The 26,127-nt window shown below is 37.3% G+C and overlaps 1 protein-coding gene across 5 annotated transcripts in view; it reads right to left on the reverse strand.

Moving 5' to 3' along the window:
• The window catches only part of LOC111153545 (RIC1 homolog, RAB6A GEF complex partner 1), a 160,811-nt gene that overhangs the window by 44,082 nt on the left and 90,602 nt on the right, over positions 1-26,127 (reverse strand). For 3 of the 5 annotated variants that reach the window (XM_022512622.1, XM_022512621.1, XM_022512619.1), the window contains exons 4-7: positions 21,163-21,270; positions 14,251-14,393; positions 13,825-13,961; positions 2,929-3,020 (exon numbers count right to left, since the gene is read on the reverse strand). In XM_022512622.1, coding sequence (XP_022368330.1) covers positions 2,929-3,020; positions 13,825-13,961; positions 14,251-14,393; positions 21,163-21,270 — 480 coding nt within the window. Of the gene's footprint in view, positions 1-2,928; positions 3,021-13,824; positions 13,962-14,250; positions 14,394-16,103; positions 16,168-21,162; positions 21,271-26,127 lie in introns of those variants that run through there. The other 2 variants (XM_022512620.1, XM_022512623.1) reach the window with 2 other exon arrangements.

Consider the following 26,127-nt stretch of genomic DNA (forward strand, 5'->3'; position numbering starts at 1 on the left):
AAAGACACTGAGTTATATAAGAAAATGTTCCCCCTTTATTTATAATCCAAGAAACAATATAAATGTCCATTAAATAACAAATCAGATAAATTATGACATATTCATATACTGGAAAACTATAAATCAATCAAAAAATGATTTTTGCCACTGGCAAACAGCATGGATGAATTTAACAATGCTGACTCAAAGAAGCAAGAAGACCCAAAATGTATTTAGAATATGATTCTATTCCCATAAAGTTCAGAATCAGGTAAAACTGAATTACGCTCTTTAGGATCGCATGCAGGGGTGGTAAAACTATAAAGACAAGGAAACGATCGTCACAAAGACAGAAAATTGGTTCCTTTTAAGTGTGTTGGGATTTAGGAAGTAGTGGGGCTGGCTCGCAACACTCTATTTCCTAACCCAGTTTGTGAACAGATGGGTGTTTGTAATATTTGTAAAACTGAGTATTTGGACTATGCACTTTCCTCTAAGTATGTTTTTACTTTATAATATGAAAGTTAAAAAGGATATTTTAAATTTTTAGCCAATTTATTTGACAGTAAAATGAAAGATACCAATTCCTGGAAAAATCTAACTTGTCAAAATGACTTAGGAAAAGAGAAAAATCTAAACCTTAAATTTACTTTTAAAACTGAATTGAATCAGTAATCAAAAAATTCCCACAAAGAAAATTCTAGGCTCAGATAGCTTCATTGACAAATTCAAGCAGACATTCAAGCACAGAAAGAGAGGAACAGGTCTTCAATTTGCTTTGTGACACAAGCATAACCTCGATTAATTAGTGGAGTAAGAAAAAAAATTATAGGCAAAATGTGCTAATAAACATAGATTTAAAAAATCTAAACAAAATGTGACCAAATCAAATCCCAAATAAGAAAAAAAATACACTTTTCTTTATTATACTGAGCTGAATTTACTTCTATTTCTGCATTTATCTCCTGAGAAGCAGTATGTAGGATTCACCACTTCACAGATTATGGAGTATGATTTGTAACATGTATTATTTACACTAATCAAAATATTGTGATACTCAACTTGATTTAGCTAGAAATAATACTAGATGTATGTTCTATAGAACCACTAAGTCTCATTTTGAGGACAAAATAAAATTTCGTATTCAAGAGAGTTTTGCGGCTAAAAAAGCACTCTACATATTGTAAGGCATTACTATTAAGATTCTAATATAATCTTTTTATTTGAGCTAAAATATAAACTTGATAAAGTCAGTTATCTTATTCTTTTCTAACATATCCCAAGTGCTTAGAATTATGCCTGGTGCATGGGAGATGCAAAGATACTTGTTGAGTGAATAATCTGTACTCACTCAGTATTTTACTTCTAAAACTTGCACTGTCAGAATTAAAACAAGAAATTGATCCTATGTGTGAGCTTTAAATTTGTTCATTAAGGCACATCCACAAATTCAAAGGCAATGTCAACACTGATGTCTTAAAAAGGATTTTTATTTAAATTCTACTTAGTTAACATATAGTGTATTTTATTTAAATTTTATTTTAGTTATTTATTTACATTTTATTTATTTTATAGATTTTATTTAAATTCTACTTAGTTAATGTATAGTGTAGTATTAGTTTCAGTGGTAGAATTTAGTGATTCATCAGTTGCACACAATGCCCAGTGCTCATCACAACTGCCCTCCTTAATGCCCATCGCCTGTCTAGCCCATCCCCCCACCAACTTCCCCTCCAGCAACCCTGTTTGTTCCCTACTGTTAAGAATCTCTTATGGTTTGCCTCCTTCTATTTTTATTTTATTTTTCCTTCTCTCCCCTATGTTCATCTGTTTTATTTCTTAAATTCCACATAAGTGAAATCATATGGTATTTTTTGGGGCACCTGGGTGGCTCTGTCAGTTAAGTATTTTACTTTGGCTCAGGTCATGGTCTCAGGGTCCTGGGATGGAGTCCTGTGCCTGCTCCAGCAGAGAGTCTACCTGTCCCTCTCCCTTTATCCCTCCCCCTGCTTATGTTCTTTCTCAAGTAAATAAAATCTTTTTTTTTTTTTTTTTTGAAGACCTCATATGGTATCTTTCTCTGACTGATTTTGCTTAGCATAGTATACTCCAGTTCCATCCATGTCACTGCAATTGCAAGATTTGATTCTTTTTGATGGCTGAGTAATATTCCATTGTACATGTACACCACCTCTTATTTAGCCATTCATTACTTAATAGACATTTGGGTTCTGTGTTTTGGGTACTGTGGATAATGCTGCTATAAACACTGGGGTGCATGTGCCCCTTCAAATCAGCATTTTTGTATCCTTTGGATAAATACCCAGTAGTGCAATTGCAGGGTCATAGGGTAGTCTTATTTTTAACTTTTTGAGGAACTTCCATACTGTTTTCCAGAGTGGCCACACCAGTTTGCATTCCTAACAACAATGTGAGAGGGTTCCCCTTTCTCCACATCCTCACCAACATCTACTGTTTCCTGAGCTGTTCATTTTAGCCATTCTAACTGGTGAGGTGATATCTCATTGTGACTCTGATTTGTATTTCCCTGATGAGTGATGTCGAGCATTTTCTCATGTGTCTGTAAGCTATCTGTTGTGTTCTTTGCAGAATTCTGTTGTTTTCTGCCAATTTCTTAACTGATTTTTTATTTTTTAAGTGTTGAGTTTAAGTTCTTTATAGATTTTGGATACTAGCCAGAAGAAGGGATTATTTTTAAAAAAGAAAAATAGAGGCACCTGGGTGGCTCAGTGGGTCAGGGCCTCCCTCTACCTTCAGCTCGGGTCGTGATCCCAGAGTCCTGGGATCAAGCCCTGCATCGAGCTCTCTGCTCAGCGGGGAGCCTGCTTCCCTTCCTCCCCCTCTGCCTGCCTCTCTGCCTACTTGTGATCTCTCTGTCAAATAAATAAAATCTTTTAAAAAAAAAATGAAGAAGTCTCTATTAATTACCTTGCACAACCAAATGCCATGAGTCGATACTTGTTATTTACTGCTACACAAGTTCCATCAACAACATCTTGTGGCCAAACTCCATGAAGCTGCTATAATAAAGAAAAATAATGAAGGTTTTAAAGGTCCAAATAAACTGTAATCAGTATAATTTTCCTTCAATAAACATACTGTTTCATTCAACAAGTATTCAATAAGTGAATGAAACTATTAAGCTTATATGTTATTTTGTTTTGACTATAGAAAACAGAATAGATTCAGCTCTACCATCTGTTTTTTATTTGTCAAATCAAGGATGTCTTAGATTAAAAATTCTAAGGCAAAGATCATCATGACTATTAGTTTAATAAGCACAAAAACACAGCACACTACAATATAGCACTTTATTTTTGGATGATCACAATAGTAAACACTATAAGATCCAATATAAGTACAGCTCTGTTTAAAATAAAATACTGTAGACTTTATTTAATTCCCAAATAAGCTATATAATCAATTATCTAAACATGGCATATTTATTACCTTTTTTGTAGGAATTTTGTTTTTCAGTAAAACTACAAACTATTTTAGATGACAAAAAAAGTGGTAAAGGTAGCACGGAGCATTATTTCCCTGAACCACTGCTTAGATTAAAATTAACTGATTTCTGTAGCAAGTATTTTCCAGGTGCCCACTATTCACCCAGCACTGTTTTAGGTGCTAAGGATGTGGCAGGTATTCAAAAACGTCAAAATCTTTGCCTTCCATTTATTAGGAGGCTGTCAAGTTAAAAAAAAAAAAAGTTGTACAGTGTTGTAGAGACTGATAAGTACTACAGAAAAAAATAATAAAGCAATCATAGGAAACAGTATGGGAGAAGGATACAATATTAAACAGTTTTTCCCATGCAGGTGTATTTTGAGGAAAGTACTCAAGGAGATATACCAAGTACAAAGGCCCTACTCTGTAGCATTTCTGGCATGTTCAGTGTAGATCAAAGAAGCCCATGCAGATGGAGTGGAGTGCAAGGAGGGAAGGAGAAGTAGAAGTAGATGAGGTAACAGATGTAAAACAAGGCCAAATTTATAGGGCTTTACAATACACAATAAAAACTTCCTTGGCTTTTCCTTAAATTTATATATAGGGAATCATTGAAGTATCTTCAATTTTTTTTTTTTTAAAGATTTTATTTATTTATTTGACAGACAGAGATCACAAGTAGGCAAAGAGGCAGGCAGAGAGAGAGGAGAGAGGAGGAAGCAGGTTCCCTGCTCAGCAGAGAGCCCGATGTGGGGCTCGATCCCAGGACCCTGGGATCATGACCTGAGCCGAAGGCAGAGGCTTTAATCCACTGAGCCACCCAGGCGCCCCAGTATCTTCAATTTTTAATAAGTTTTCCATTATGAATAATACATTAGAGAAGAATACAAAAAGTCAAGACTGTACATCTCAGTAATATCCCAAAGTAGACACCTGTGGAATGAGCGAGCACTAAGGCCAAGAATTATCAGAATCTGAAAGCCCCCAACAGTGTTCCTCCTGATCAATATCCCCTCACCCCACAGAAGTAACCAATATCCAGACTAGATTGGTAACCACGTCCTTCTTTTCCTTTAGACGAAGAATATGCAACCATATAAACTCTAATTAAAATGGTCTGTTTTTATTTTTAATTTTACATAAAATAAAATCATAGCACATATTCTTTCATGTCTAGCTGCTTTCCCTTAGCACATCTGTGAGAGTCATCAAGTCACCATGTATAGCCCTGCTCACTGTAACCTCACACACTGGGCTTAGCTCACTGGGCCTCTGCCCCCCTTGCCAGGTGATTCTTTGCAGACTTGCTAGCTCTCCAAAGCCTTGAGGCACATTTAAAAAATTTTTTCTCCAGCTTTTCTAGTTGTCTTCAGTAGGTTTGTCCCAATTATTTAGTACTATAAGAGGGTTCTGAACAGAAGAGTGGCATAATCTGACATACTTTAATACATCTGTTAAATGCATCAAAAATGCCAATCAAAATTTTTACAAAGCACCTAAATAATGCATATATATATGTGTGTGCATATATATATATGAAACATATAAATAGGTCATTATTTTATTTTCCAATTACCAATAGTAAACATACATATTCCCCTAATTTGTATTTTCTAACTTATTTGATAATGCCCATCTGCTTTTCATTATTTTTTAAAATTCTTAGTTTCCTGGAAAATTTTCTTTAACCAAATACTAATAAAAAATGATAAAAGCTATGGGGTGCCTGGATGGCTTAGCCGATTAAGCAATTGCCAAAGGTCATGATCTCAGAGTCCTGGAATCAAGTTCTGCATTGGGCTCCTTGCCCAGCACAGAGCCTGCTTTTCCCTCCAACTGCAGTTTCCCCTGCTCGTGCGTGCTCTCTGACAAATAAAATTAAAAAAAAAAAAAAAAATGATAAAAGCTGAGACTCAGAAATGAGTCACCTTTTCAGCTCTCAGACTTTTGTTTTCAATAAAAACATTTAAATCCCAAACATAATTACAAATATACCTTGTAAAAAAATTAAATTCTTCAAAAGTTTATTTTTGTTTTTATATATTGACATATTACCACAAATGTACTATTTAGTACTTCATGATGTGAATAAAGATGATAATGAAAAACAGTTTTAGGAATACTAAAGCTGATACTACACAGAAAACAATATGCCCTTAAAAACTTAAAATCTGGGGCACCTGTGGGTGGCTCAGGAGGTTTAGCATCTGCCTTCAGCTCAAGTCATGATTTAGGGGTCTTCAGATTGAGCCCCATGTAGGGCTCCCTGCTCAGAAGGGAGAAGTCTCCCTCTTCCTTTGCCCCTCCCCCTGCTCATGCTTCTCTTTCTCTTTCTAAAAACAAACAAACAAACAAACAAAAACAAAATCTTTTCCAGTTAAAGAGAGTACACTGAATGTGAATACTTAGCTTCTCTGACTCTTAAAGCCCCAACTTTTCAAACAGAGAAGATTTTTTCAACAGCATAAACTGACAAGGACAATGAACGGGAGAGGAGGAAGTATGAGAAAATTTTAAAAGCTAGGTAGCATATGGATGAGTAGAATCCTTAACCTACATTCAAGAATGTTGAGAAACAACTAAATTAACATTGTAGGATGCAAAAAAGGCTTGAGAATTGAGATTTCTCAGAAAGGCTGAACAAAAAGTAATAGGACTTTCAGACTTTTAAAGCCTGTTTAGGCAACAGCTGGGTTCCCATAATATCTTCCCAATCTGAGCAGCTAAGAAATACCTCACCTTCCCTCAAACAGAAAACTGGAGATTTTTCTTCAGAGAAAAACAAATTAGAAAACCCTAGTGGTCTCTGGACCGACCACACTGACAACACAGATTAGTGAATGCAGACCCTCTAATTTAACACCGCCATAACTTAAAACCCAGAATATTGGGCCAGCCAGATATATATTCTCTGGAAAAAACTACAAGACTCGGAAGTAGCACGCTGAGACTACTTCAGGTAGCGGGAGATCAGCTACATAGCTTATCTAAAGATTGCAAACACCTACAAATCCAACGGGAGAGCGAAGAGAAGAACAGCAATTCTAGAAACAGAAAAACCACTTTCTGAAAGGTAGGACTGGTGGAGAAGTGAATCCAAAGCGACGGGAAGATAGACCGCGGGGGGAGGGGCCGGCTCCCGGCAAGCGGCGGAGCAGCGGAGCACAAAATCGGGACTTTTAAAAGTCTGTTCCGCTGAGGGACATCGCTCCAGAGGCTTAACCGGGGTGAAGCCCACGCGGGGTCAGCGTGGCCTCAGGTCCCGCAGGGTCACAGAAGGATCGCGGTGTCTGAGTGTCGCAGAGCTTGCAGGTATTAGAACGGGGAAGCCGGCTACAGAGACAGAGCCGAGTAGTGAGCTCTAAGCTCGGGGTTACCTTGAACCGGTCGCAGGCTCGGTCAGCTCGGAGCGTGGCCGGAGGCCAGGGTGACGGGAGTAACTGGGCGCTGTTCTCTGAGGGCGCACTAAGGAGTGGGGCCCCGGGGCCCTCCAGAACTCTACGGAAAGCGCTCAGGGAACAAAAGCTCCCGAAAACAAACCCGAGCGGATTACTCAGCCCAGCCCCGGGTAAGGGCGGTGCAACTCCGCCTGGGGCAAAGACGCTTGAGAATCACTACAACAGGCCCCTCCCCCAGAAGATCAACAAGAAACCCAGCCAGGACCAAGTTCACCTACCAAGGACTGCAGTTTCAACACCAAGGAGAGCAGCGGAATTCCAGAGGAGGAGAAAGCAAAGCACGGAACACTCATGGCTTTCTCCCCATGATTCTTTAGCCTTGCAGTTAATTTTTTTTTTCTTTTCTTTTTTTTCTCTTCTTCTGCCAAATTTTTTTTAACTTTTACCCTTTTCTTTTTTAACGTTTTTTAACTAGTTTATCTAATATATATATATTTTTCTTTTTTGTACTTTTTCTTTATTCGTTTTCTTTTTTTAATTGTTTATTTTTTTTATTCTATTTTGTTTTCTTTCTGAACCTCTTTTTATCCCCTTTCTCCCCCCTCACAATTTGGGATTTCTTCTGAGTTGGTTAAAGCATATTTTCCTGGGGTTGTTGCCACCCTTTTAGTATTTTACTTGCTCCTTCATATACTCTTATCTGGCCAAAATGACAAGGGGGAAAAATTCACCACAAAAAAAAAGAACAAGAGGCAGTACCGAAGGCTAGGGACCTAATCAATACAGACATTGGTAATATGTCAGATCTAGAGTTCAAAATAACGATTCTCAAGGTTCTAGCCGGGCTCGAAAAAGGCATGGAAGATATTAGAGAAACCCTCTCGGGAGATATAAAAGCCCTTTCTGGAGAAATAAAAGAACTAAAATCTAACCAAGTTGAAATCAAAAAAGCTATTAATGAGGTGCAATCAAAAATGGAGGCTCTCACTGCTAGGATAAATGAGGCAGAAGAAAGAATTAGCGATATAGAAGACCAAATGACAGAGAATAAAGAAGCTGAGCAAAAGAGGGACAAACAGCTACTGGACCACGAGGGGAGAATTTGAGAGATAAGTGACACCATAAGACGAAACAACATTAGAATAATTGGGATTCCAGAAGAAGAAGAAAGAGAGAGGGGAGCAGAAGGTATATTGGAGAGAATTATTGGAGAGAATTTCCCCAATACGGCAAAGGGAACAAGCATCAAAATCCAGGAGGTTCAGAGAACCCCCCTCAAAATCAATAAGAATAGGTCCACACCCCGTCATCTAATAGTAAAATTTACAAGTCTTAGTGACAAAGAGAAAATCCTGAAAGCAGCCCGGGAAAAGAAGTCTGTAACATACAATGGTAAAAATATTAGACTGGCAGCGGACTTATCCACAGAGACCTGGCGGGCCAGAAAGAGCTGGCAGGATATATTGAGAGTACTAAACAAGAAAAACATGCAGCCAAGAGTACTATATCCAGCTAGGCTATCATTGAAAATAGAAGGAGAGATTAAAAGCTTCCAGGACAAACAAAAACTGAAAGAATTTGCAAACACCAAACCAGCTCTACAGGAAATATTGAAAGGGGTCCTTTAAGCAAAGAGAGACCCTAAAAGTAGTAGATCAGAAAGGAACAGAGACAATATACAGTAACAGTCACCTTACAGGCAGTACAATGGCACTAAATTCATATCTCTCAATACTTACCCTGAATGTTAATGGGCTAAATGCCCCAATCAAAAGACACAGGGTATCAGAATGGATAAAAAAACAAAACCCATCTATATGTTGCCTATAAGAAACTCATTTTAAACCCGAAGACACCTCCAGATTTAAAGTGAGGGGGTGGAAAACAATTTACCACGCTAATGGACATCAGAAGAAAGCAGGAGTGGCAATCCTTATATCAGATCAATTAGATTTTAAGCCAAAGACTATAATAAGAGATGAGGAAGGACATATCATACTCAAAGGATCTGTCCAACAAGAAGATCTAACAATTTTAAATATCTATGCCCCTAACGTGGGAGCAGCCAACTATATAAAACAATTAACAAAATCAAAGAAACACATAAACAATAATACAATAATAGTAGGGGACTTTAACACTCCCTCACTGAAATGGACAGATCATCCAAGCAAAAGATCAACAAGGAAATAAAGGCCTTAAATGACACACTGGACCAGATGGACAACACAGATATATTCAGAACATTTCATCCCAAAGCAACAGAATACACATTGTTCTCTAGTGCACACGGAACATTCCCCAGAAGAGATCACATCCTTGGTCCTAAATCAGGTCTCAACTGGTATCAAAAGATTGGGATCATTCCCTGCATATTTTCAGACCACAATGCTCTGAAGCTAGAACTCAATCACAAGAGGAAATTTGGAAAAAACCCAAATACATGGAGACTAAACAGCATCCTTCTAAAGAATGAATGGGTCAACCAGGAAATTAAAGAAGAATTGAAAAAATTCATGGAAACAAATGATAATGAAAACACAATGGTTCAAAATCTGTGGGACACAACAATGGCAGTCCTGAGAGGAAAACATATAGCGGTACAAGCCTTTCTCAAGAAACAAGAAAGGTCTCAGGTACACAACCTAAACCTACACCTAAAGGAGCTGGAGAAAGAACAAGAAAGAAACCCTAAACCCAGCAGGAGAAGAGAAATCATAAAGATCAGAGCAGAAATCAAAGAAATAGAAACCAAAAAAACAATAGAACAAATCAACGAAACTAGGAGCTGGTTCTTTGAAAGAATTAATAAGATTGATAAACCCCTGGCCAGATTGATCAAAAAGAAAAGAGAAAGGACCCAAATAAATAAAATCATGAATGAAAGAGGAGAGATCAAAACTAACACCAAAGAAATACAGACAACTTTAAGAACATACTATGAGCAACTCTACGCCAACAAATTTGACAATCTGAAGAAATGGATGCATTCCTAGAGACATATAAACTACCACAACTGAACCAGGAAGAAATAGAAAGCCTGAACAGACCCATGACCAGTAAGGAGATTGAAACAGTCATCAAAAATCTCCAAAAAAACAAAAGCCCAGGGCCAGATGGCTTCCCGGGGGAATTCTACCAAACATTTAAAGAAGAACTAATTCCTATTCTCCTGAAACTGTTCCAAAAAACAGAAATGGAAGGAAAACTTCCAAACTCATTTTATGAGGCCAGCATCACCATGATCCCAAAACCAGACAAGGATCCATCAAAAAAGAGAACTACAGACCAATATCCTTGATGAACACAGATGCAAAAATTCTCACCAAAATACTAGCCAATAGGATTCAACAGTACATTAAAAGGATTATTCACCATGACCAAGTGGGATTTATTCCAGGGCTACAAGGTTGGTTCAACATCCGCAAATCAATCAGTGTGATACAACACATTAATAAAAGAAAGAACAAGAACCATATGATACTCTCAATTAATGCTGATAAAGCATTTGACAAAGTACAGTCAAAGTGTAGGGATAGGGGGCACATACCTCAATATTACCAAAGCCATCTATGAAAAACCCACCGCAAATATCATTCTCAATGGAGAAAAACTGAAAGCTTTTCCGCTAAGGTCAGGAACACGGCAGGGATGTCCATTATCACCACTGCTATTCAACATAGAACTGGAAGTCCTAGCCTCAGCAATCAGACAACAAAAGGAAATTAAAGGCATCCAAATCGACAAAGAAGAAGTCAAACTATCACTCTTCGCAGATGATATGATACTATATGTGGAAAACCCAAAAGACTCCAAAATTGCTAGAACTTGTACAGGAATTCAGTAAACTGTCAGGATATAAAATCAATGCACAGAAATCAGTTGCATTTCTCTACAACAACAACAAGACAGAAGAAAGAGAAATAAAGGAGTCAATCCCATTTACAATTGCACCCAAAACTATAAGATACCTAGGAATAAACCTAACCAAAGAGGCTAAGAATCTATACACAGAAAACTATAAAGTACTCATGAAAGAAATTGAGGAAGACACAAAGAAATGGGAAAATGTTCCATGCTCCTGGATTGGAAGAATAAATATTGTGAAAATGTCTATGCTACCTAAAGCAATCTACACATTTATTACAATTCCTATCAAAGTACCATCCATTTTTTTCAAAGAAATGGAACGAATAATCCTAAAATTTATATGGAACCAGAAAAGACCTCGAATAGCCAAAGCAATATTGAAAAAGAAAGCCAAAGTTGGTGGCATCACAATTCCGGACTTCAAGCTCTATTACAAAGCTGTCATCATCAAGACAGCATGGTACTGGCATAAAAACAGACACATAGATCAATGGAACAGAATAGAGAGCCCAGAAATAGACCCTCAACTCTATGGTCAACTAATCTTTGACAAAGCAGGAAAGAATGTCCAATGGAAAAAAGACAGCCTCTTCAATAAATGGTGTTGGGAAAATTGGACGGCCACATACAGAAAAATGAAATTGGATCATTTCCTTACACCACACATGAAAATAGACTCAAAATGGATGAAGGACCTCAATGTGAGAAAGGAATCCATCAAAATCCTTGAGGAGAACACAGGCAGCAACCTCTTGGACCTCAGCTGCAGCAACATCTTCCTAGGAACATCGCCAAAGGCAAGGGAAGCAAGGGCAAAAATGAACTATTGGGATTTTATCAAGATCTTTTGCACAGCAAAGGAAACAGTTAACAAAACCAAAAGACAACTGACAGAATGGGAGAAGATATCTGCAAACGACATATCAGATAAAGGGCTAGTGTCCAAAATCTATAAAGAACTTAGCAAACTCAACACCCAAAGAACAAATAATCCAATCAAGAAATGGGCAGAAGACATGAACAGACATTTCTGCAAAGAAGACATCCAGATGGCCAACAGACACATGAAAAAGTGCTCCATATCACTCGGCATCAGGGAAATACAAATCAAAAAAACCACAATGAGATATCACCTCACACCAGTCAGAATGGCTAAAATTAACAAGTCAGGAAATGACAGATGCTGGCGAGGATGTGGAGAAAGGGGAACCCTCCTACACTGTTGGTGGGAATGCAAGCTGGTGCAGCCACTCTGGAAAACGGCATGGAGGTTCCTCAAAATGTTGAAAATAGAACTACCCTATGACCCAGCAATTGCACTACTGGGTATTTACCCTAAAGATACAAACGTAGTGATCTGAAGGGGCACGTGCACCCGAATGTTTATAGCAGCAATGTCTACAATAGCCAAACTATGGAAAGAACCTAGATGTCCATCAACAGATGAATGGATAAAGAAGATGTGGTATATATACACAATGGAATACTATGCAGCCATCAAAAGAAATGAAATCTTGCCATTTGCGACGAGGTGGATGGAACTAGAGGGTATCATGCTTAGCGAAATAAGTCAATCGGAGAAAGACAACTATCATATGATCTCCCTGATATGAGGGAGAGGAGATGTAACATGGGGGGTTAAGGGGTAGGAGAAGACTAAATGAAACAAGATGGGATTGGGAGGGAGACAAACCATAAGTGACTCTTAATCTCACAAAACAAACTGAGGGTTGATGGGGGGAGGGGGGTTGGGGGGGTGGGGTTATGGACATTGGGGAGGGTATGTGCTATGGTGAGTGCTGTGAAGTGTGTAAACCTGGCGATTCACAGACCTGTACCCCTGCGGATAAAAATATATGTTTATAAAAAATAAACAAAAACAAAAACAAAAACCTACAGGACTCTCTTCCAATGAGCACTGGACATAGGGGAGGAAAGGAAACAATCCCGTTAGCTCACCCTATGGTGAAGAACAGGATCAACCAAACCCATCAAAATCCACACAGCTTTCAGTGAATCCAAATTTTTACTTTGGGTCTCTGTCACAGCAACCAAATTAATATATTAACTTATCATATATTAATCATTAACTATGAAAAGATCAAATACAACTAAAGGAAGGAAGCAAATCCTCAAGTGATAGATGATGAAAACCTAAAAGTACAACTATGTTAAAGGTACAGTGAGCAAGCAGTCCAGTCTGGAGCAATCCAGAAGCTTCCAAAAGAAATTTCTTCAAGAAGATGAAACAAAGAGAATGCCTAATGTATCTGAAAGAATTGAGAAGATATCTACACAAACCACAGACAATTTGGGGTTGAGTTAGTGGTAAGTACATAAAAAATAAACAACGAACAAACAACTATTAATTCCCAGTGGGAAGGGAAATGTGCAGGAAAGAAAAAATAATCAAAACATATCACATGGCTCAGGATTTATACAGCAATAATATAAATAATGAATAGTAATTGATCAAAATTACAGTAACTGTACTAGGAAGATAGGAAGAATATATGAATGTGCTAGCAACAGGGAAGCAAATGGTCTTTTCCCACAGCAGGAAGTCAATAAACCTCCTAAAAACTAAAAATTAAAGAAAACAGAGTGGTAAAGATAAATAAAATAACCAGTAAAGAAAAATAAAATGGTTGTCTGTGAGAATGGAAACTGGGGGTGAAGGGAGCAGGAAATAGGGAAGGGAACTATCATTTTTCTTCAACATATCTAATAAAATTGTCTACTTGTATTATTTTAAGTATTATATATATTACTTTGACTTAAAAGATTAGTTAACAATAACCCTAAAATCCTAAATAAGGAAAGTAGGGGAGGGACTTAAAAACAAAACTAAGGGGCGCCTGGGTGGCTCAGTGGGTTAAGCCGCTGCCTTCGGCTCGGGTCGTGGTCTCAGGGTCCTGGGATCGAGCCCCGCATCGGGCTCTCTGCTCAGCAGGGAGCCTGCTTCCTCCTCTCTCTCTGCCTGCCTCTCTGACTGCTTGTAATCTCTGTCAAATAAATTAAAACAAAACAAAACAAAACAAAAAAAAACAAAACTAAAATTAATAAATGTAAAATAAAGAAAATAAAAATTCCATAGTAAAAGTCTTACCTCTGCAGTAAATCTACTTGACACTGGTGTAATAAATCCAATTTTACCATCGTTAAACACAACAGCAAACCCATCAAGTGTGGCACAGTATTCCATGTCTCTGATGTGCACATCTGCAAAACCCAGGAATGAACCTGCTGATGAAAACACAAGTACATGAAACATGAATATAAATACAGTAAATAACGCTCTCACATTTGTGTTTGCAAACCCTGTAAGGACAGTTAAAAGGGCAAAAATAATGATCTAAGAACACCAAACTATTAAATCATTCCTTCCTACACACACACACACACACACACACACACTCCTCCCGTATAATTAATTTCAAAGTAGAAAAATCAATATTCACCTATAGCAAATATCCAAGCAGATTATATCAAACATTAAACATCAGGTTCTACCCCATGCAGAAGGCATAACTACCTCTAGATGACTGCAGATCTACTGAAAAAGGTACTGTGCAAAGATTAATAGCCTTCCTTCCATTTGTCATTCCTTCCCAGTGAATAAGATGAAGCAGTCCATCAGAAGTAGCAACGAGGAGATCTTCCAGCACAGACTGCAAACTGTAGGGAAATAAGCAATTTAGAACCAATTACCTGTTAAGCAAGCACACTGGAAAAGCAGTGAGTTATGAATATAATTGCTCTGGAGCCTATTCATAGAGAGAGGATCATGAACCAACTTATAAAACTTATAAAACTGTTATTCATCTGTAATTTAGCTGTCTAGTACGTTCACCTATATGTAATTTGATCTAGAATCAGAAATTTTGGAAAAAATAAAAGACTGTGGGCATTCATTGTCACAAACTTGATCAACCAGTTTTCTAAAAAACTAGAAATACTGAAATAGCATATTCAAAGATGGAAGGATAAATGAAAAGCTGACAAGAAAGGAAAAAGGCTAGAAAATCATAAAAAGAACAACTTATGGGGCACCTGGGTGGCTCAGTGGGTTAAAGCCTTCAGCTCAGGTCATGATTCCAGGGTCCTGGGATCGAGCCCCGCATCGGGCTCTCTGCTCGGCAGGGAGCCTGCTTCCTCCTCTCTCTTTCTGCCTGCCTCTCTGCCTACTTGTGATTTCTATCTGTCAAATAAAATAAATCTTAAAAAAAAAAAAGAACAACTTATGACAGGCTGACAATCTGGAGCTAAAACCAGAGGTAGCAATCCTCTAGCCCTGGCCAACAGAACCGTCTGCAGTGATGGAAATGCTCTGTTATCTGTGCTATTGAACGTGGTAGCTAACAGCCCCATGTGCGGGCTGTACACCTGAAATATGGCTACTGTAACCAAAGAATGTAACTGATATATTTTTTCAGTGTTCCAAGATTCATTGTTTATGCACCACACCTAGTGCTCCACGCAATAGGTTAACTTTGTTTACTTTTAACTACTTCAGATTCAAGGAACTTCATTTGACTAGAGGCTACTTTACTGGCACCCACAGTTCTAGATCCCAGTATTTCTAGAGCATCACTGAGCCTCACGTTCATTCACACAACAAGCATCTATAAAGCCCACGCTCTATGACAGGTGCTATGCTCTGCATTAAAATTAGTAAATTATTTTTGAAATTTTGAGGTGAAAAAAAAGTTTCTCCTTTCACAAGTCTGCTTGGTTGATGAGAGGTAATTATAGAGTATGATCCCAGCACTTAACTTGTTTACAGAGATTTAACACATACTTACCTAATGGCAAATAAATGCTCACTTTGCTTACTCTTATGTGCCCAACCCTTAAGGCAGTGCTAGTTGTATTTGGTACTAAATGCTTGTGGGAGGCAGCAGAAAGGAGAAAGGGAAAGAGGAAAGGGGAATCCACGGATGACAGTGCAAAGGTACCGGCACAGAGAAAGAAAAGGGGAACCAGTGGAAACTGCTCTATCAAGGAAGCCAAGGGAGTAAGATGGACTGAAGAGTAGTCAAGAACATCAAATGCTTGGGGTGCCGAGGTGGCTCAGCTGGTTAAGCATCTGCTTTCCTCTCAAGTCATGATCCAAGGAGGCCGGCCTCAGGCTCCCAATTTAGCAGGGAGCCTGCTTCTCCCCCTCTTTCTGCTGCTCCCTCTGCTTGTGCTCTCTCAACCGTCTCTCTCTCAAAGAAATAAAATCTTTAAAATATTAAAGTATCAAATGCTCGAATGAAAAAATGAAAAATGTGATGTGCCTATAATATATGCTATTATATACTATTAAGTATGAAGAGTATATTTCAGAAATATTGTAATCCATACTGTCAGGGGAAGGGAAGTTTGCAATATTTTAATTCTTACAGTAAATCTTCAATCCTTTACAAGTGGACTTCAAGGACTCATTCCCCAAGGAGTTCAGACACTGAAGAACTGATTGTTTTCTTCTCTGCTATAAAAATATTAAAAAGAATAGAATAAGATGTCCCCTTACCCAGCTCCATTTCTTCAACTTCAGAGTATTTTGTAATCAATGGAGTTTATGGAAGTTTCACCTCTGAAGTATTTATTTTTCCCCTTCAGATTATATTTTAGTGTAAAATTTATATGTAGCATGTGGTGAATATAATATAAAAAATTTATGTTTCAGATCTGCTACATGTCAAGAGAAGCAGTTGAGCGGGACAGTCACTGTTTTACCAGTGATCTTCAGTTTACAAGAGTCACCCGAGGTTTTCTTCAACTATATCCTCCTCCTCTCCACTCCTACTTCCATAGCAGAATCACTGCATATGACAAGAACAAGACTGGGGTCACCCTGCAGTAATTTAACTGCCTACCAGGCAAAACTCAGTACTCTTCTAACAAAGTTAACAGAATTCAGAAACTCCACATTGTCATCCACAGTGCTAGGATAAAGAAATTACCAGCTGTGTGAAGAAACAGCAAAACGTGACCCAGAGTCAAAAGAAAAATCTACCCATATAAACAGCCTTCATCAATCCCGACGTTGGAATTAAAAGATCATAACTTTAAACTAACTATAATAAACATCATGAAGAATCCAGGGGAAAAGAGAAGATCCTCCTCATTCAACTGAAAGTAAACAAACTCACTAAAACAAAGGCTGGTATGAATTGTTAAAATACTGAGTATTTCCATAAAGTTAGCAAAAAGGCCTCAGTCCATGCCACGCAAGTATGTGCCCAATGACTGCCAGTGTCACAAAGACCTAACAACTAAAGGATTAATTCTCAGCATAAGGGGATATATCAGGATTCTGTATTGATCATTAGTATCACATTTTTTCTCACGCTCCACTGGTTTTTAAGTATTTTGAAAATCACCCCTAAGTATAAATATACACAAAATATACATAAATGTATTCTAAGTTATGCCTTCAGAGAGCCTCTCTAATCACTGACTTCATGGGCTTTTTAAGAGATAACCAATATGCCAGAGGTGCCTTTTTTCCCCCCTTAATTTAGGATCTTAGAAGCTAACAGTAGGATCCTGAAAGCAGATTAGCATTTCTGATTAATCAAATGTTATTAATGGGAAATATCTAATTCATAATTATCAATTCTGAAATACGTAAATGTATTTAATGGCCTAACAAATATTAAAGGCTAACACCAGAGAAGTGGTGATTTTTTTTTTTTAAGATTTTTTATTTATTTATTTGAGAGCGAGAGAGAGAGAACATGAGAGGCGAGAAGGTCAGAGGAAGAAGCAGACTCCCCGTGGAGCTGGGAGCCTGATGCAGGACTCGATCCCGGGACTCCAGGATTGTGACCTGAGCTGAAGGCAGTTGTTTAACCAACTGAGCCACCCAGGCGCCCATAACAAATATTAAATACTATATACTACACAGGGCTTTTCTAAGTGCCAGGGAGGAGAATACGGAATTAACTGTGGTATTCACTAGTATGTGTTATGTAGAATTGGAGAAACAGATTAAGAGTTTTAATTATAAATTATATTAATACTTCTCACCTTCTAAACATTCTCGATCCTCAAATAATGACAAATGTTGGATGCTTAACACTAATCCTATTCTTTCTTCAAGCAAAAACTAAAATATGGCAAGTTATGCCTATAAGCAATAGTTTAATCATTAACTCTAATTCCATATAACTTCTATTTTTGGTTGTGGGGAGGAAAATAGTTGGTCATAAAGTCCAAATAGCATGTCTTCTACCTCAATGCAGGATCACACAGCTGATCTCTAATCACATTTCCAAAAAGTATGTATTACAGGTGCTAATAATAATACTTCTCTAAAATGCAATTATTTTTCTCAAGTTTTGAGAAAAATCTTAGAGATTTCCAGTCATCTAAACTTGTATATTAAAAAGTAACACCTGGGGGCGCCCAAGTGGCTCAGTGGGTTAAAGCCTCTGCCTTCGGCTCAGGTCATGATCCCAGGGTCTTGGGATCAAGACCCGCATCGGGCTCTCTGCTCATCGGGGACCCTGCTCCCCCACCCCCCGCCTGCCTCTCTGCCTACTTATGATCTGTCTGTCAAATAAATAAGTAAAATCTTTTTTTAAAAAAAGTAGCATCTGACTAAAACAAACAAAACTTAGTACCTGACAAGTTAAACTTGTACCAGATGTCAGGATTTCTTTTTTTTTAAAGCCTCTTTTTCTATCCCATCCCCATGAACTCTACAGTTTGCCAGTGGGTGGAGGCAGAAAGCCACGCTAGCGCAATGCGGTCCACAGACATTCCACATTCCTTACATCGCAAGTTATACTCCTGAATCTCTGTGCTGAAACTGCATCTGAGGTAAAGAGCAACCTTCTGACCAAAGTGATCACAACCCAAACGCAACCCTCTGTAAGCCTGATCACACTGAAGCAAATAACAAAACATTGTTTTTCTTTGAAGAGAATACATTAAAAGATGGACTAAATAAGGCAAGAGCCAGGCACTTGCACACAGTTTTGATATGTACCAGTAACTGTACTGTATTCTAACAAAAGAAATGGTGAAAAAAGGCTTTTCTTAGAACTGTGAATTAGAATTTAAAAAGGTGAGTATTACATTGATACAGTTCAATATATTCATATACGGCATCCATATAATTCAATATTTAATAAGACCCATGAAGTAAAAAGTCTTTTTCCCCATACCTGTGGCCTAGCCACTTAGTTCTCATGCCTGTTTCTTACACATTTTTCCAAAAAAATACATATTCTAACACTACACCAAGCTCCCTTTTAAAAAGGAATATTTGCATTATTATATAGAGTACACTTTGCCTTTTTCGCAACAACATATTTGGGAAGTTTCTTCAGCGAAGAGTGCCCTCAGAGCCCCTCAGTGGCTCAGTCAGTGTCTAACTCTTGATTTTGGCTCAGGTCATGATCTCAATGTCGTTAGATCAAGCCCAATGCGGGGCTCTGCACTGCACTAATTAAGAACCTCTCTCTTGGGGCGCCTAGGTGGGTCAGTGGGTTAAGCTTCTGCCTTCAGCTCAGGTCACGATCTCAGGGTCCTGGGATCCAGCCCCGCCTCGGGCTCTCTGCTTGGTGGGGAGTCTGTTTCCCCATCAGTCTCTGCCTGCCTCTCTGCCTACTTGTGATCTCTCTGTGTCAAATAAATAAATAGAATCTTTAAAAAAACAAACAAAAAAACCTCTCTACCTCTCCCTGTGTCCCTCCATCCCCATAAAAGAAAAAAAGTGCCACCATTTTTTTCTATAGATGCATGTTGTTCGCATTGTGTAGAAGTAAGAAAATTTATTTAAACAGCTCCCTACTGATTGACATTTAGGTAGTTTTTGATCTTTAGTTACTGTAAACAATGAAAAACCCTATAAGCATGTAATTTGAGATATTTGTAGGATTAATTCCTAGAAAGAGAAATGCTGGACAAGGACCATGAGCACATACAACTCTGACAGACCTTGCCTAATCAATTTCCATCCACACTGTATAAATTAACACTCCCACAACCAACGGATAAAGTTTTCCTCATCCTGATCTCCCCAACAGTATGTTACCTAACTGTTCATATGTATAAGTCATTTATTTAATCTCCTAATGGAGATGTACTATGTAATGTATTAACTGGAATATAGAAAATGAAAACTGTTTATATTGCGTCCATTTGTTCTACTGTCTTTTTCTTACCACAGGAAATCTTTATGTGTTGTGAAAACGGGCCTTTTGATATATTCACTGGAAGTTATTTCCTTGTTTTCACAGTTTATGCTGTTTTTTTGATACTTCTGAAACACACTTATGGTGTTTTTTTCTCCCCCCCACCCAGTTTCTTTTTTAACTTTTATGTAATCTAATTTATCAATGTTCCCTTTCATAAGAAGTTATCTGCAGACATTTGGGAAGAAGATTTTAATGACTCCTAACAAAATGAATTTTGAATTAGAATACCTCTTTTGGCTAGTATTTATCATTTTTTTTAAAGCAAGTGTTATCAATAAAGATAAATACTGGCCATTTTGATGCACAGAAGGCTGGAATATCACCATTATAATTTCATGATTATTTATGACTGGAAACAAAAACAGTGAAAGGTTCTTGGAGGTTCAATGCTAACTCTGGATTCAGTTAAAAAGAATTGTTAAAAAAAAGAAAAGATACTGTAGTAAAAAACTTTAAGTTAAAAAATATACTTGTAATAAGATCCACACATCATAGACAACTAAAATGTCAAATGCAAAGCAATTAAGGAAATGAAGCCAAATTACACACGCATTTATTTTTTCTACCAATGGATATAAAATAATTTTTTGTATTTGGTATTTCTGGGCTTCTTATCACAAAACCTTTATTCATACTGAGATCAGAAAGCTTAACTTTTAGGGCACCTGGGTGGCCCAGTGGGTTAAAGCCTCTGCCTTTGGCTCAGGTCATGAGCCCAGAGTCCTGGGATCGAACCCCGCATCGGGCTCTCTGCTCAGCAGGGAGCCTGCTTCCCCCCCTCTCTCTGCCTGCCTCTCTGCCTACTTGTGCTCTCTCTCTCTGTCAAATAATAAATAAAATCTTGAAAGAAAAAAAGAGAGCTTAACTTTGATCCAAGTATCCACATGCTTCCCAAAATCTTTGAAGGTTTTGGAAACAAAGGCACTTTTTCTTTTCCTCAACTTATGTGATTTTTATCAGTATCATTTCAAGTAATATGCACTATGTTGTATCATTCAAACAATTTCAGATTTTACCAATAACTGTAAATTTCTGAATAAAATTATGGTTGGTATACTCAACTTATAGGCTTTATGAAATAACTGAAGTATAATAATGTATCATCTAAGGTTTAATCAAGAATTTAGAGCTAAAAAAAATTATCCTCAGTGGAAAAAAAAATGAAATCAACTTTCCTATTGGTCATGTGATTTAACCAACTTTATTATATATTGTCAACACAAAATGCTAAATTTAACAAAGTACTATACCTCATGATGGGTGCTTGCAAATCCAGTATTTTCCTCATTTCTAAATTTAATGCTGGAGCACACTGTTCTTCCTTAAAATGGGGTGTCCCCTTCATTTGTGGACTTCCTCTAAAAAAAATAAATAGCAAATATACTGCATTAAAGAGAAAGATATTGAATTCTCCACCTTGTGACTCATATATACCCAATCAGATAAGTAAACATAAACAAACTTACAAATCAGGCATTATTAATCCTTTAGCTTCTCAAATGAAAAACAGACTTAAATTCCATTATAGCAGAGATATCAATTAGACAAATGAGTCTAACCAAGGTAATTTGTGTTGGGGAAGTAGGAGTAAAGGGAGAAGAGCAAAGAATCTTAGGAAAAACACACACACACACACACACACACACACACACACACACAATAAAAGCAAATTCTTAGATAACCAAGAGACATTTTTTTTTCCCCCCAAGAGACATTTTTAAGTGACTGATGGCTCTTCCTGAGGTGGGCAACTATGGGAGGTATATACCTTCCTACCTAGGGCATGTCTTAAGTGATCCAAATCCTCACCTCCTCTTACCTTACACCACCCCCATCCTTGATTCCCCTATCCTTTGGGAATATATCAGAATTAAGGTCAATTCAGGCATGCAACAGGAAATACTTCACATAAACCTTGGTAATAAACAGCAAAATGGCTAAATCTGGTACGCTCCCTCAGATCAAATGGCTAACCAAGAGTGGCTATTACATCAATGGCAACATTGCTGAGCTGCCACACCCAACCCCTCCGAAGGACTATTCAATAATTTTGGAATCTATCTCCATGTGATGTGGGACCATTCTTTCTCAACATCTGTGCTGGGGTTCAACGGCTGTCTCTTCCCTTATTATCACCTATTACTTACTCTTGGCAACAATGACTCTGACATTTCTCCCTCCCAGTCACCTATACTATTAAAATTAAGTGTCAACAGTCTAACATGTTCGACAGCTTTTTTTTTTTTTTTTTGATACTTGTCTGCTTACTTTCTGGTTTTAGATTATTTTCCATATAGAAGTTTGAGGCACTTTATCTTTTCTGCTACAGCCATGACCTGGAATATTTGATTCCCTCTGTACGCCTGAATGGCTAAACTGGTTAAAGTTAAACCGCACAGGTTCCTGTTCAATTAACGTGCTTGCTGTGAGAGCCACCAAGAAGGACCCTGGGAGTTATTAGCTTACAGAACTCATATCTGGACTGCTAATCACACACACACACACACACACACACACTATAATGAATTTCCTGAGACATTCTTCTTATACGTCTAGTTTTCAAGTTATTTCTCAAAGTAATGCATATACATAATTTAAACAAATAGTGCTAGAAAGCTCATGACAAAGGAAAAAACCAGAAGTATTCTTCTATTAGGACACAACCAGCTTCAGTACTTTTACCTATTACCTTCTTCTATTTACCCTCATGTTCTTCCATAGTACCTTCACACTGTTCTGGCATCATTATTTAGGTATTATCTACTAACTTCTCATTCTCATTCTCCTTCCCCCCATCCTCCTAACATAATTATACAAAAATTTTTTCACTATGATGGTTAAATAATTTTTACTTCAAGAAGTATTGAGTGATTAGGGGCACCTGGATGGCTCAGTTAAGAGTGTGACTCTTGGTTTCAGTTCAGGTCAGGATCTCAGGATCAGGAGATCAAGCCCCATGTCCGACCCCATGCTAGGTGTGGAGCCTGCTTGAGATTCTCTCTCCCCATAAATACATACATACATACATACATACATACATACATACATAAATAAAGGTATTCAGTGATTATATTTCTTTTCTTACATAGCTTGTTAATTTTCCTGAAGTTTTACTGCACGCTTTCATTTCCTTGGTTTTCTTTAAACTTACACCGAAGTCTTCTCAGACTCCTTAATAGCTCTGACAAAAACAATATATAACATTCTACATGGTCAAACCTGTCACATAACCTATTATTTCCTTTTTCCCCCCAGGCATCTCTCCTTGGTGCCCACTGTCCTCCTAAGTGTAACGCACAGCTATCATCTCGATATTCTCCTTTGTCATTTGCTTCTCTCCTAGGGGCCCTTATTTTATTTTTTGCATTCCTCTTACTTGGGTCATGTATTATGGCTTCCTGGAAGGGTGTATGTGGTATAAATTTATAACTTTCAAGTCTAAAATGTCTTTATTTTGACACCTGAATGAGTATTTGGGTATAAAATTTTAGGCTGCACATCTCAACACAAAACAATGTGCATGCAATGCAATTTACTACATCAGAAGATTATTATAATCAAAATATGCATTACAAGAAATAAAATATTATGCAGCCAAAAAAAAAAAAAAAGAGAAATGTGGAAGAACACTTTCAACTTCTTGGAATGATCTCCAGGCTCTCTTGTGGAGTGAGAAAACTTAAAGTGCACAACACTATTTAATCTACTATATCTGGACGACAGTGCAGGAAATACATTAAGTGCATGTGCTCATATTTTTAAAAATGAAAAGGATGGCCAAAACTAGAATGAAAATGGTTATCTCCAATGGAAGACAGAATACAGGGTAAAGAATGCTACATTTTTTTAAACTTTGGGACATGAAAATATTTCATGTAATAAACCAAATTCAAATTAAAATCAACAAAAAAAACCCCAATCTCTAAAAACAGAAAAGAAACTTAATTGCATATCAAGCTAGCAGCACAAATAGGCAAACTTTATTCTGTACTGAGCAAACAGCATAAATAAGATATCAAATAGTATTGTGTGCACTCTTGGTGGGAAATTTAAGGATCCAAATCCTCAAAGAATCAAACTGTATTTAGTAATAATATTGTTACAATAATAGTGATATTATTTTTGGAATTCCTATGTATATAACAGGATAAAGCAAATAAGAAATTATGTTTACATTTTTAGGAACCAAGGTTATCAATAAAATATACAAATATAAAACTAGAGAACTAAAACTTTAACTTTTAAAATTTTTAAATATTTCAAAGCTTTTAAAACCTTTGACTCTTAGCTTAATCTTTAATTTGCATTAAAGGTTTTAGTATTAACTCACAATAAAATTTTCTCTTTGTAAAATTTACTTTCTATCTCTTTATGCTAAAAACCCCTAAAAGTAAATACAACCAAATAACAATTAGCATCACGTCCTGGTCTTCAAAATGCCATTTTGCACGGTAAGAAACCAAAGCTCTTTGGAGGGCTGACTTACTCCGAGACAGGGGCAAGATATGTTAAGATGAGCCTTGGGTCTGACAGCAAGGATGTCATTTAAATACCACCATTTTTATGGGCTCCCCCACAAGATAAAGATGTGACAATCTGATTTGAAAGAACGACTGCAATTGATAAGAACTCAAAAATGTGAAAACTGCTGCAGTTACAGCAATACTAAAAACACTCATTAGCTGGTGACCTCTGGAAGTTCTGAGAACACAACTCATTACTGTAAGAAAAGGTAAAGCAGCATCTCTTCTGTTTTTCCTAAATGGACTACATTTCAGGATAAACATCAAACAGATAATGAAAGAAAGTTCTTTTTTACATAATGACAGCTACGGAATGCAGAAGGAATGGTAGAATTTTTAAAAAATCACAATTTTGTCATCCCCATCAAAACAACAAATCCAGGGAATTAATAAAATGAATAAATCCACATAAAACCATTACGTAAAAAGCACAAACTTAAGACATATCCACCAAATGCAAGAGATTCTGGTCTGAAGAAACCAATTCCTAAAAAGACAGCCTTGTGTTAAAATAAAGAAAACACAAAGTATTTGATGTTATTAATAAATTATTAATTTTGTTAGATATAATAAGATTGTAGCTTTATTTCTTTAAAATGTCTACTTGTTACTGATAAATCTATTTAGGGCTGAAATGATACGGTATCTGAAATTTGCTTCAAAATACCAAAAGCATACAAGCATTGGGAGAGACAGATATTGGTAACTTCTGAATGTGGGAGATGGATTTAGGGTTTACCATTGTACTACTCTCTTTAGTGTATGCTTGACAAATTCCTTAACAAAGGCTCAACCCAATGTATTTCTTTCAGCATTTTAAAGGCTTTCCACCAATGTCTTTTAGATTTTTAATGTGTGGCTTGGAATTTGAGGACATTCTTATTCACAGACTATTTCTGATGTTTTTCCTATCTGGAAGATTTTAGGACTGATCTTTGCTTTCTAGCGGGTTCTAAAATTTCAGAACATACTTTTTTATAAGCATGTGAACTTATCACTGCTTGCATGGAGCACCTACAAGCTGGTCTTTAGTTCGGGTCTGGGAAATTTATGTGTTTGTTTACTTAACATACTAATTTTCCACTTCTCTCATCTCTTTCTGGAACTCCTAATTCTCCCCTTTTTTCTCTCTTACTGGTGGAGTTCCTCAACTATTTCTTCCAAAAGCTTCACTGAATGTGAAATTTCTTCTTTTGTCCTTTCCTTTCAGGAACTTTCTCACCTGCCTTCCCTTTCTTTGCACAGCACCATGTTTCTCCTTTTAATTAAACACCTGTCTGAGGTTGCAAATTACCATTTCCTCAAAGTGGCTTTGTTCCTGCATTGCCTGCTTCCTTTGAGCTTCCTTTTTTCTGTTGTGTGTCTCTTTTTTACACTGGAAGCTTTCCTAAGATGACGAACAATCAATCCCTGGCTGTTCGTTCATGTTGAACAGGTTAACAAAAAAGAGCCAATTATAAGCTCTGTGTTCAGGCTGGGCTTGTCAACTGGTAATGGCCAGCTGGTATTTTTCTTGAGGTCTTCAAATATCAGAGCCTGTTGGGTCAATTTTCTGGACCGATTTAATTACCCCAGGAAGGATTCCTCAATCCTGCATGGAATATTTAAGCATGGAAGCTGGCAATTCTGGAACCAAGCAGGGGAAGAAAGCTTGACATCTTACTGTTCAGTATGACAACTTTCACCTAACTC

The sequence above is a fragment of the Enhydra lutris genome, unplaced genomic scaffold, assembly GCF_002288905.1.
Source record: "Enhydra lutris kenyoni isolate GAN:26980312 unplaced genomic scaffold, ASM228890v2 scaffoldscaffold33, whole genome shotgun sequence".
Taxonomy (NCBI): Eukaryota; Metazoa; Chordata; class Mammalia; order Carnivora; family Mustelidae; genus Enhydra; species Enhydra lutris.